General features: G+C 53.8%; 4 protein-coding genes across 4 annotated transcripts; 3 read left to right on the top strand and 1 right to left on the bottom strand.

Moving 5' to 3' along the window:
• Positions 1–1,163: 1,163 nt before the first annotated feature.
• On the top strand, positions 1,164–2,866 carry BO70DRAFT_393067 (uncharacterized protein; the record flags this gene model as incomplete). Its single annotated transcript, XM_025546329.1, has 2 exons — positions 1,164–1,531; positions 1,585–2,866. 2 exons carry the CDS (start codon positions 1,164–1,166, stop codon positions 2,864–2,866), a joined length of 1,650 nt encoding a protein of 549 aa, XP_025402699.1.
• Positions 2,867–4,910: 2,044 nt separating this feature from the next.
• On the top strand, positions 4,911–6,544 carry BO70DRAFT_426299 (zincin; the record flags this gene model as incomplete). Its single annotated transcript, XM_025547770.1, has 2 exons — positions 4,911–6,062; positions 6,098–6,544. 2 exons carry the CDS (start codon positions 4,911–4,913, stop codon positions 6,542–6,544), a joined length of 1,599 nt encoding a protein of 532 aa, XP_025402698.1.
• Positions 6,545–7,228: 684 nt separating this feature from the next.
• BO70DRAFT_384885 (alpha/beta-hydrolase) lies at positions 7,229–9,416 on the top strand (the record flags this gene model as incomplete). Its single annotated transcript, XM_025545691.1, has 3 exons — positions 7,229–7,336; positions 7,394–9,121; positions 9,179–9,416. The coding sequence occupies 3 exons, from the start codon at positions 7,229–7,231 to the stop codon at positions 9,254–9,256; spliced, it is 1,914 nt and encodes a 637-aa protein (XP_025402697.1). The 3' UTR covers positions 9,257–9,416.
• A 229-nt stretch (positions 9,417–9,645) lies between these two features.
• Positions 9,646–12,067, bottom strand: tyr1 (tyrosinase; the record flags this gene model as incomplete). The annotated part of the gene is made up of 8 exons (XM_025547769.1): positions 9,646–9,837; positions 9,902–10,223; positions 10,299–10,640; positions 10,697–10,791; positions 10,847–11,140; positions 11,197–11,580; positions 11,634–11,761; positions 11,815–12,067. The coding sequence occupies 8 exons, from the start codon at positions 12,065–12,067 to the stop codon at positions 9,646–9,648; spliced, it is 2,010 nt and encodes a 669-aa protein (XP_025402696.1).
• Between the last annotated feature and the right edge of the window lie 290 nt (positions 12,068–12,357).

Raw genomic sequence — 12,357 nt, 5'->3', positions numbered from 1 at the left:
AGCGCCGGAACCATGTATTTGTAGGCGACTCTTTCTCAAACGTCCTGCCGATTCCTACATGCTTTGCTGGGAATCAGCTGATGACAGACTCTCTTTCCACCATGATCGATCACTCCACTTGTCACTTCTTACCCCTCCCCCTCCTGCACCTCATACATGCTGACGTGTCGTGAGGTATTAAGAAGATGACTTTATGATAGAATCAGTATGCAATTGGTACGATGCATGGATTGATGCAGATCTGTTTCCGAATGAAACCCTTCCTGGAAGGAACATCGGTGTAGCTAGCAGAACCTTCAGGTAGGTGTGTTTGGTATGCACTGCATGTCCTGTGCATTGACAACGGGGACCTACAGCATAAAATCGAGGCTGTAGGACGGTGGGATTCATGCGATCTAGGTGGCGGTGAGTAACCGGCCGGTAGAAAGAGTGAAGGAAGTAAGTGGCTAGAGGGCAGTTACTGGCAGGCGCTACGCTAACCTCAGGCACCACCCCCGCTGATATGCATATATATACCTTGCTCCCATGATTCCTACTTCGGATCTAATATGAGATTTGGTGCGAAGATATAGCCTGTTATATCTGAAATGCTCAGAGTGTGATAACCGAATTGACAGATACATCTACACTCTAGGGGAGTATCTTAGTTTATTCCCGGCAGAATCATCCCCTGCCCATGGGGCGGCCCGCGCTGGGTGGGGCGGATCGGGTCGGGTCGAGGGTCCGGACGGTCACCCGCAGATCCGTGCCGGGTTCAGCAAGAAAAATGCCTCACCAGAAAGGTACCAAAATCGCCAGACCGACAGGCGACCAGGCACACCTATCATATGCAAGATGAACCCCGGAGCTTGGCCATACGTGGCAAAGGGGCCCTACCACATATCATATGTTATTGGAAGATGACAGTATCATCTATGAGCACTCAGGCATTCTTTTTTATTTTTTATTTATTTTTTTTTTGCTTCCATTTTCCTGACCCTTTTTCCGTTGCGAGGTATAGTGTACGGAGTAGGTAGTAAGCTACGGTGCTGCCTTTCTTATATACTTACTAGACATCTAGCCGGCTATGATCCAGCATCAAGACCCATTTTCCTGGACATGAGAAATCCTTCGAACTTCCAATTTACAATCTACTGAAGAAAAAGTTGAACCTGCCCGACAGAATGTCAATCCCGCCCAATAACCCCCAAAACCCACGATGGCTTCTTGACTTGAGTGAATGGGAGGTGAAACCCTTTACCGATGTCCCGCGGAGCATACTAGATGAGGAGGGCTATGGAATTGTCTCTTACACCTGGGGTTATATTGCTGATTATAGAAATCTGTCCACGGACACCCCTCGCGGGATCTTATGGGACGTGCCCGGGACAAAGAAATGGACCCTTTCCGAGGCAAGAAGAATCATGGGCACCATCGGGACCCGGTATGTGTGGTGGGATTGGATGTGTGTCCCGCAGGGCGGTAGGGGGGTTATGAAAGACTTGAGCCCGGAGATGCGGGAAGTCCAGGGCCAGGAAATTGGGAAGCAGATGTGAGAAATATCCCCGGTATCAGGGGCACGGCTGGGGCTAACGAAGCATGTAGGCATATCTACCGAAACGCGAAGAAAAGCATTGTCTGGCTGCATTCGACTTTCTGGCAGGATGAATCGGCGCTCAAGGCACTGCTTCTCTCCAGACCACAGGACGGGAATGCAGAGCCTACGACGGCTGTGGGGTATGTCGAGCAGGTGGGGAGGCAGCTGCGCGCAGCCCAGGACGGAGAATGGTGGCTGCGATCGGGCTGGACGCTCCAGGAAGGAGTCCTTCTCGCCCAGACGCACTTGGTGGATGTCAATGGCGAGAAACTTAGAGATGACAGATTCATCCACGGGGGTTGTGCGAGTGTGCTCGACATCACGGCGCGCATCACCCGTCTGACGGTCGAGTTGGCCCGCGCCTTCGTCATCCATGCGGAGGGCCAGGAACAGGACGGGGGCTCTCCGAGCGGCCAGTTGGCGGAAGCACTGGCCAGCCCGGACTCGGCGCTGACGCTCCGCCAGTCCCTCAAGTCGCTGATCAAATCGGGGCTTGTGGCGTACACAGAATACTCCCCGCTGTACATTCTCGCTGGGAAGCAAAGTCGCACCTTTGGAGTGCCCCAGGATGCGTGCTGGGCGCTAATAGGCGCGATGGGGCTGGAAAATGTCACAGTCAACTATGACGCTCCCATGGACGAGATCAAGAGGGTGTTCCTGAGGGCGCTGATCGAGCGGTATCAATGGACGATGCTGTTGCTGCCATTGCCAGATATTCGAATCAAATACATGCGCGGTCAAGCTACGCTGTCGAGGGACTTCGATTGGATCGACATCATCGACGGGGTTTTGCTACCCATTGGGGTGTTCGTGGATACGCTGATCCGGCCCAGGTCTCCGCCCACCAACCCGACGCCCCCACGGGACCCCAACAAGGACCCTGAAGAGCGGCTGCGACAGAGTCTGCCGATTCTCGCATATACGGACGCGCTTCACATCTGGCCACGCGAGGCTGCGGGCAGGAAACTGGTCGTTTACAGCGGAAAGAAAGAGGAGATCCGGTGGTTCCGCCACTATCGCCAGAGTCCAGACGGGTTGCGCATCGTGTCTCCGAGGGTGGCTATCCCGGAAGAAGAAGATCTGATACACGGGGCGTGGTTTCTTCCGCTGGAGGACCTGGAAGTGCGCAGTGGCGTCCAGGGGAAAAGGTGTCTGGTGTTGCTCCGATTCAACAGCCAGCCGCCAGGGGGTCAGCCTGCGTATGGTGATTTTGGCGGCATTGGGGATATCTGGGGGATAGGGCCAGAGAAGGCGGAAGTCGATGAGATTACGCTGGACCCAGGGCTCTGATGCGGATTGCCTGAAATGCCGCCGTGTTACTTATTTTTCTCATTGCCTGAACCAATGTCTCTGGAATCAGAGTCAACTGGAGTAAACCTGAGACAAACGGAGAACTCCCCGCTCATGGCTTCCTGGGAGGCCCTCATAGGCCTCCCGACACCCACACTGATATACTGATGATGGTCGAATTATACCCCTCCGACTACCGAGCACGCAGAACTCGACAGTGAAGCGTTTCTGAATTTCAGATAGTCACCCCACCTCTCCGTCTTTCAGCACTAGTATAAGGTTCTTTATTACTATCAGGATGGAACTTTATTATATTAGACATCAATATCGGGCATGACTCTAGCATAAATTCCTCCCAGTACTCTCATCAATCAACCATTTACTTGGGCTTCGTGGCCTGGTAGATAGGAAATATGTCTTCTGAGCCTTGTAGCATAGCGTTCTAGTCTTTCACCAAGCCTAGCAGATTTAGAGGCATACCTGAGGGGTAAGTCTGTGATAATAGATTCCCTAGTCTGAAGTACCCATCTTTGCGCGCCATGCGTGTTGAAATGCATAATATAATTTCCAACAAATGGCATAAATACCTCACTCCTAGTGAAGCGGTGTATAGTAATATGAATCAGAAGTGTGACACAGGTGCAGTAACTAATAAGGCAACTAACCATGTTATTAATTACTGAGTTATAGCCGTACCTGAGATACAAGATATCCTTGAAGAGATACTAAAAGAGACAGGCCTAGACCATGAATGCTAGTTCTTTTAGTATGTTCCAAATACTCTTCTGCACGAGAATAAGTTTTGTTGGAGATTACCAGCTGTTCTTGTCACTTCTTGCTACTTTCATCAGGCTGTACACAGAATTTTTCAGTCTCCCATAGATAGCAGGCTGTCGTGATGAGAATGTGTCAGGAGTGCCTATGGTGGCCTCACAGGATGACCAGAGCGGCGGGCTCTCCTTTTGCCCTAGCGGTCACCCTTCCGTCAGACTGTGCGTGTAAAAGATAAGGGCTCCTGTTCTTCCCTCCAAGCTGCGGGGTTCAACCTGCAGCTTTCGGTGGACAAAGTCCTGGCGTCTGAACAGGCAGCTAGTCAGCCAGTCAGCATTTCATCAGTATCTAATAGTGCTGGTAAATATGTCAGCGGCGCTGCCCCGGGTGGCCGCTCGGGGGGTCATATGCCCGCACCTCGCGTACGAGTGCTCCGCGGCCACGAGGGTTGCCTCCAGGAATCAACCACTTCATGGTCTCTCCTTCCGCCAAAATATGATGTATCTTATGTTAGATGGGAATCCAGAACAACCGAATGTATTCTGGCCTATACTAGCTTTTGAGAATTGTGTAATCCAGTGTAGCTGGGTATTAGATCCGCCTAAACCAATACCCCGCGGTGGAGCTGCTTAAGCTTGTCGCGGCCTGTTTATAGGTTGTTCTGTGATGTTATAGTACCACCTGCAAGTCATCTCTGTTAGCCCCGCATCTTAATTATTATTCTAGGTGGCTTGGACCTACTGGACCTTTGCACGCATTTCATAAGTACCTAGACTGACGTTTCCTGCGCATTAATATCCGCACATGGAGGCAACCAGGCTAGCCGACCCACCTGGCCTGACAACGCACCCAGTCACGCCGATCAGCCTGTCATGCCCTGTTAACGGGCCTATACCTGATGCTAGCACCTGCAAGTGACTGCATGCGCGGCCCTGCGTGTCTCCTAGCGAGCCATTCAGATCACCTAGTTTTCTCGCTGCTGCAGGCTCCCGTTGTCGTATCTTTGCTTGTGCCGCGAGTCCCGACTATACTGTTATTTTTCCAATTCACTGAATTGTCATCAAAAGGTGGCGATACAGTATCATTGGGAGGTAGGGAGAGTCACGACCCGATCCCTGCACCGGATAGCCTTCCTGATTCGGAGGCCCCCTTCATGGCACCCAGGCTATAGCTATAAGATCGAGCCAGAAACCATACACTCGAAAAGCAAATGAATTCTTCATATCCCAGTCCCGATTACCAGATCTGCCCCCAGCCTATCTCTCTCCCCGACATGGCACCAGAATTCAGCCGCGCTTGCTTCTACGGCTTCGAGGATGGTGTCGATGATCACAAGGCCATTCACAAGGCCATTGACGAAAACCCCCGTAATGCATCCACCACGATCCCGCTCTGCGACGACGATGGCGGGCCCGACTCGGGCCCTCTAGAGCTGGCCATGTTTACCAGCACCTTCTGGAAGCCCGGCCGGGAGCTGAAGATCGGCTTTCACTCGGGGACATCCTGGCAACACGACAAAGTCAAACAATACGCCCCGGAGTGGACCAGACATGCCAATCTAACCTTCACCTTTGTGGACACCCCCGACGCCACGACGGACATTCTGATCGACTTCGACGGCACAAAGGGGTCCTGGTCCCGATTGGGAGTCAAATCCGGCATATACAGCGGGAGGGGAGAGCCGTCCATGAACCTGGGATGGATCACCGACAGCCAGCCTGACAGCGAGATCCGGGGCGTGATCCTGCACGAGTTCGGCCATGCCCTTGGCGCGGTGCATGAACACCAAAGCCCCCGGGCGTCGATTCCATGGAACAGGGAAACCATCTATGAGGATCTGGGCGGGGAACCGAACAGATGGACCAGAGAAAAGGTCGATCAAAACATGTTCGCGCACTATAGCCAGGATCGGGTCCAGGCCACAGACTTCGACATGGCGTCGATCATGCTGTATTACTACCCAGCGAGCTGGACCACGGATGGGAAAGGCACCCCCTACAACACCGAGCTCTCCCAGTCCGATAAAGACTACATTCGCTTCTGCTACCCCGCCGACGGGCTGGACGCCGGTCAATTCAGCACCCTGGAGCTCCGCGAATGGAACCAGCCCACCCAAAACAACGAAAAGGTCAAGCACTACCACGAACGATACCCCAGTACGCCGGGGATAGTCACCGGGTTGAACTGGCTGGATATAGACGCCGGGGCCAACATCCGCGCCAAAGCCGAAGTGCTGCACGCGGACCAGAAGAAATTCACCGCCAGCATCAAGGCCTGGGAAAACACCGTACTTTACGCCGCAGGCATGACCTGGTTGGAAATGGGGCCGCGGTTTCAATTCGCACAGCATGGTGGGTTCAGCACCGAGGAGCTTCGGGGCGAGGACAGCCAGAGCCACAGCCCCCGACTGGAGAACTCCAAGGCTGTCCGGTTTGACCCGCCCTTCTCGGCCCGCCGAAGATCGTCTGCTTCCTCACGGGCCTCGACATCGATAAGGGAACCAATTTCCGTGTGAAGACCTATCCGTCGCATGTCACTGCGGATGGCTTCACGGTCAACATCGACTCGTGGGCCGATACGGTTCTGTACGGCGCGAGTGTCTCCTGGATGGCCTACCCGGCGGACCAGCCCGGTGTCACCAGCGGCCGGTTCTCCACCTCTGATATCCGACGCTGGGATCGGCCTCAGCAGGATAATTCCTCGTCGGTCGCATTTGACAGGCCCTTTTCCAAAGTGCCCAAGGTGTTTATGGCTCTCGATGAGATTGACTATCAGGCCGGTCACAACTTACGGCTTCGCGTCAGTACATCCTTGGTGACCCCGAATACGATGAACTGGCATTTGCAGGCCTGGGGAGACTCGGTCATGTACAAGGCTGCAGCGAGTTACTTTGCGTGGGAAAATTGAACCGGGGCACCACGTTTTTCCCTCCATGGCTTTTTTCAATGGACTTTTGTTTTTATTGCAGCTTCACGGCCTGGAGAATGGGTGAGTTATAACCTGTCTAACAGAGAAAAATAAACTCGGTCCCCTCAGAATGCTGGCTATATACCATCCACCCATCTGATTATACAGTTAACAAGATTGAAGTTCTTTCCATATTTTGAAAACAAGTAAAAGTCACTGAGTATACAGTAATTACTTGAATAAGCTGAGTTCTATGTGCGACCTAAGTGAGTAAGGTTGGGACCGTATGATGTGCACTACCAAATAGTTATACTTACGATAGTGATACATACACACCTCCTATCTCCACACCCCATTTCGCCACTTTTATTTCCTAATAAAGAAGTCTTAGGGCAGAATACATACAGGTGGCTATCTCTCTCCTCCAGGCAGCAGTTCGCGCTAAACCCCACGCTATATAATCCTGGTCCCTTTAGAATCGGAGATAGGGCATTGCGAGACCCCCTTACTGGCTACTGCTTACTGAAGCTCTTGCGTGATAGGGCGATTACCAAATCAATCGTTGCGGACGCTAGTTTCGTATCCTTAGTGACTTATTATCTTGTCTTCTGCCTTCCCCCTTCTTATCTTTCCCCGTATGTCTCAGACTCAGACACTCATCCTCAACCCACCACCAACGGCACCATGAAGGAAGAACTGCCGCCACCCACGGCGCAGCCTTCATCGCGGCGCACCAGCAAGTTCTCATTGATCGTCGCCCTTGTTTTAATCTACGGCGTCGGTCTCAGCAAGGTCTTCCACCCCACCGACCTTCTCCGACACCTCTTTCGCAAACCCTCGTGTCATCAGCACCACGATCTCCATCACCCCTACGGCCTCTTCCCGCAGCCCGACGACCCCTTCCGCTTCCTACCCTGCACGCGCGCAACCGTCCCACCCGCGCTCGACGACCCCGATGCAGCCGCCACCTGGGCGTCTCGATTCGACCCCGACCATGAGAACTGGAACTGGGGGGGCCCGAATGGCGACGGCATCTTTCTCTGTGGGTACCTCGATGTGCCACTCGACTACACCAACCAGTCGGACCCGCGAATCGCCCGGCTGGCGGTGACCAAATTCCAAGTCTCCGGCCCCCACGGGGGAAAGTCCGAACGCACGCTCGTAGTGAACCCCGGGGGGCCCGGGGGCAGCGGCACGGGGCTGGTCTGGCGCGCCACAGACGAATTTTCGCAGCGCTTCACGAACGGACAGTACGACGTGCTGGGGTGGGATCCGCGCGGTGTCAACACCTCCCTGCCCCGGGCAGCCTGCTTCCCGTTCGACGCCAATCGCGACCGCTGGGCCCTGCTGCGCGGGCAGTACCGCGAGGTAGCCGGGCCCGGCCACCTGGAGCTCGCGGATGCGCTAAACGAGGCGATCTTCCAGGCGTGCTATGAGCAATTGGGTGACCTGGGGCGGTTTCTCAGCACGACGTTCGTGGCGCGCGACGTCGAGGAGATCCGGAAGGCGCTCGGGGAGAAAGACCTGACGGGATACTTTGTCAGTTATGGCACGGGCATCGGGCAGACCTGGGCCAATATGTTCCCGAGCAGCGTGGGGAGACTGATTCTCGATGGCACGGAATACGTGCGCGACCATCGCAAGGTCGGTGGGTTCGGGTACACCGCGCTTGATAATGCCACGGATGCCTGGCACGACGGGTTCCTGGGCGAGTGTCTCCACGCCGGACCTGAGCACTGCGCCCTGGCTAGCCCTAAGAATGGCACGGCGGGCCCCGTCCGGCTTGCTGATCTTGACGCCCGCATGCACGATCTCGTCTCCTCGCTCATCCACCGCCCTATTCCCGGCTACACTCCGTCCAGCGGCCCCTCGATCATCACCTACTCCGCCCTCGTCTCGAGCATCTACGGCGCCATGTACAACGCCGTCAGCTGGCCAGCGCTGGCGCAGATGCTCTCCGAGCTGGAGGACGGCAACACAACCCTAGCCGCGCACTTCATCGAAGCATGGGAATACGATCCACGAGACCCAGCCTCATGCCCCTCCTCCTCCTCCTCCTCCCGATCCTCCCCCTCTCTATCCCCAAGCACCGACGAACTCACCTACCTGGTCATCTGCGCCGACAGCGCCGACTCCCCGGAATGGCTCACCCCAGACGGCCCGCAAGAGCTAAGCTGGTGGACCTCCCTCTGGGAATCAATGACCAACCAAGCCTGGATTTCCGGAAACTCGCGGTTCTACAACGTGTTTCCGTGTCGGCAGTTCAACAGGTTCTGGGGCCAGCCGGCGGAGTTGTACCGGGGAGATCTCAACCAAAGCCTGGCGAACCCGATCCTGCTGATCGCGGAGACGTATGACCCGGCGACGCCGCTGCGGAACGGACGGAGGTTGTTGACGGAGATGGGGCACGCGAATGCCAGGTTGGTGGTCCACCATGGATATGGCCATAGTTCGAGGGATGGGTCGGCTTGTACGGATGGGATTGCGAGGGGGTATTTGCTCACGGGCCAGGTTCCGGAGGAGGGAGAGACGGATTGTTTTGCGGATGAGAGGCCGTATTTGTATGGTGTTAAGAAGGTGGATGGGGAGGAGGTGATGAATGGGTTGAGTAGAGCAGGAGAAACTACGGGAAAGAGGGATGATCCTGTGGCGCTGTGGAAGGCTCATCTGGAGACGTTGACTGCTTTCGGGGGGAGGAGATTTGGGTTCTAGTGTACCTTTGTAGCTGGAAGTGGATTGGAGTAGACTATTGCTATTATTGGTGTTTGGCCGGGCGGAGTGGTTGAGTTAGGACCGGTAAGTACATCCTGGTCTTGATAGCAGCCTTGCACATATCATATGGATTCCTAGTTGCAGGTTATGATTAATTGACATGTACATCTACCGTTGCTCACTAAATAAACATGCCTGTGTTGTGCTTTTGAGGGAATTGATCACCCGGCAGTTCTACGGCTTCAAAGCTTTCAACACCGTATATCCCAAACGTCCCACGTTCTCTGAGCATCGAATAATCATTCGAGTCAAGTCACATTTCGGCGATCACTTAGATACCTAATCTAGTACCCATCCCCCGTGTAATGGGGATAACAGACAGAACCAGTCTAAATCAGAGTCGGATCCCTCGCGCCCGCCGCTTTGCCATGCGTGGCCGACCACAAAGGCTGATACTTCTCCATGGTCAACGAGAGAGGAGCAGGGCTATCCTCCGTGCCCTGGGGGATACGCGCAATGGCGTGCTGGACGGTGACCTTCAGACCCGGCATGTCACCGGGGTCATACTCATTACCCTCATACTGTGCGTGGGTCTGCATTAGTACTCATTCGGCAGCCAGAAAGAATCTCACAGGGGACACTGACCGAAACAACAGACCACTGGAGCTGATCCTTCAACAGCTCCTCCACAACACCAGGCTCGATACTTGGCTGAGAGTTTGCAGGAAGGCCGCTTGCATACCCCAATGACTGTTCCGTCAACAGGGTAAACAGCTGAACGGTTATAGGTACTTGGGCTCGGGAGAGTAATCCGGCGTCTTTTTGCGACTTGCAGTTGCCGCAGGAGACCGATCCGGCCTCTTCCAGCGGAGCACTGAATGTGTACACGTCGTCGAGGTTCCATTTCTTTCCGGCAGCATCTTCCAGGTAAAGATGAATGGCATATGAATGGCCGTCCAGGGCATATCTGGAACAGACCGTTAGCATGAAACTGGGGCAATTGGAAGATAGTGTGTGTGTGTGTGTGTGTGTGTGTCCATACCGATCGTAATCGACATTAACAATATAGTCGTAGTGTCCATTTCTGCCAACACCAAGGACCTTGCCCGCTGCGTGCTGCAGGTTTTTTGTGACGTTGTATGTGGATTCGATGAACGTTTTCAACCCATCCGAGCCAAGGTCACATTCGGCATACGTGTAGCCGAGAGTGTGCCAGTCTTGAACATCCGCAGAGGTCCAGGCCGTTTGCAATGTGTCCTTGTAGAACGGGTACAAGGGGTCCCCGAGCGTGTTGGGTCCAGTAACCTGGACATCGTCGTAAGACGCCTGGATCCACTTACCGGGGTTGAGCACCTGCCACATGGCCAGGATCCGATCCACGTTGCTGTCAGGCGATATTAAGCTGGGGTAGACTTCGCCTCTTGTTCAAGATGAACGCACCTGTGATGGAGGAAAAAGATCGGGTCAAAACCCGCTACTTCGGGTAGGGACATGTGGCCATTACTGTTGGAACCACCACCCGAGCCCGTCCGGAACTGCGATTTCTGTTAGCTGGCCCGGGTATTACAAGATTAAAAAGGACAGAAGTACATGGATGTTGTTGTGAATAGACTCCAAGGACAGATAATCCCCGGGATTTGTGTCCGGGTTATAGTTGAGGGTGGACGAAAATGACTCATAAGACTGATCCTTGGTAGGCAAGAGAAGTCTATAAAGGTTTGTGGCGACCGTAGCATCCGTGAAGTTCTCGTCAGGAATACCTGGGATGTATGCATTGTCTTTAAAAGTCTGGCCCACCAAATCGTCGTTCTCAACCCCATTTACCCATTCTGGTGAACTAGGGTCTCCGTGGCGGCTTGTGCCGTAGCATTCGTTGAAAATATCCTTGACGTAGTTCGTTTATCAGTGTTGAAGCACAATAAAAACATGTGGATACTAACCTTGATGCCGGCGGGTCCGTCCTCGTTGACTAACTCGAGCTTATAATCTCCCATTCTGTCATCGTTCATCGCCAACTTAACCAGCTGGCCCTGACCCGGCTTAACGGGGTTGAGGTGTCCGTCCACCCAGACTTTGTTCGTGAACTTGTGAAGGGGATTTGGATGAATGGTTTCATAGTCGGTCGTGCTGCCTGGTAGTAAAACCGAGACACGGGCATCTCTCACGAGCTGGGGTACGATGTCCATGGGATCAACCTTGGGATCGGCCCAGTCCCAGTAGGGATGTCTCCACAACTTGGCCGCATCCTTCCAAGCCTGTATATCAACACCGGGCTCATCTTGAATTCCAGCCACAATGCTAGACATAACATCATAGAGTGCTTTCTATTCAGCCTGTCAGCGACTCGATGTTTTGCCGGCGTGGTCGTGATTCCTACCTCATAGACGATCACGTACACCCTATGCCATGTCGGGAAGGCATAAGTTGCATGCGCACAGTAACCCCCAGCATCTTTGTTATATTTCGGGTCTGAGTTCCACGCAACAAACGGTTTCCAGTGAATTGCTATACCAATCAGTCAGCCAGGCTCCTCCTAGCAGGTACAGTCTACCACATACTACCAAGTTGAAAGAACGAGAACGGGTCATTCAGATTATCTCGCTCCTGCAACTCCTTCAAGGCCCGAATATACAAGGACTTTTGAATTTGGTCCTCAATCTTGGTCGACTGGGACCATTCGCGGATATCCCGTCGCTTGGGAATTGGCTGCCCTGGATCAACAGGGATGCCGCCCACGGGGTTGGAGAGCACATCGGCCTTTTGCTGCGGCTTCGGCTTCGGCTTAGGTCTTGTTTCAAGTTTGGGGGCCATTATGTCGCAGGATTACTTGAGCTTGCAAGGTAAGCGGCTATCGGGGCGGTTGTCTCACTTGCCCTCCAGATCTCAGTGTCATCTTGCCCTCCTTATACTATGTGCTCTATGTGGCCATGGCAATAGAAACGCGGGATTATTGACCTCATCACCCGAAAACGTTGCTTAGACAGCAATGCCATATTGTCTGTGTCCCTTTTGAACGTTGCGCTCGGGCTCTAGGAGGTCAGCGGGATGCAACATAGTGTGAAGTGGTGGATTTTATGGTAGTGGTGGAGAAGTGCACCGTA

Source organism: Aspergillus heteromorphus, assembly GCF_003184545.1.
Source record: "Aspergillus heteromorphus CBS 117.55 chromosome Unknown BO70scaffold_3, whole genome shotgun sequence".
Taxonomy (NCBI): domain Eukaryota; kingdom Fungi; phylum Ascomycota; class Eurotiomycetes; order Eurotiales; family Aspergillaceae; genus Aspergillus; species Aspergillus heteromorphus.
The sequence above is the reverse complement of the archived record's forward strand: the minus strand, read 5'-3'. Positions and strand labels throughout refer to the sequence as shown.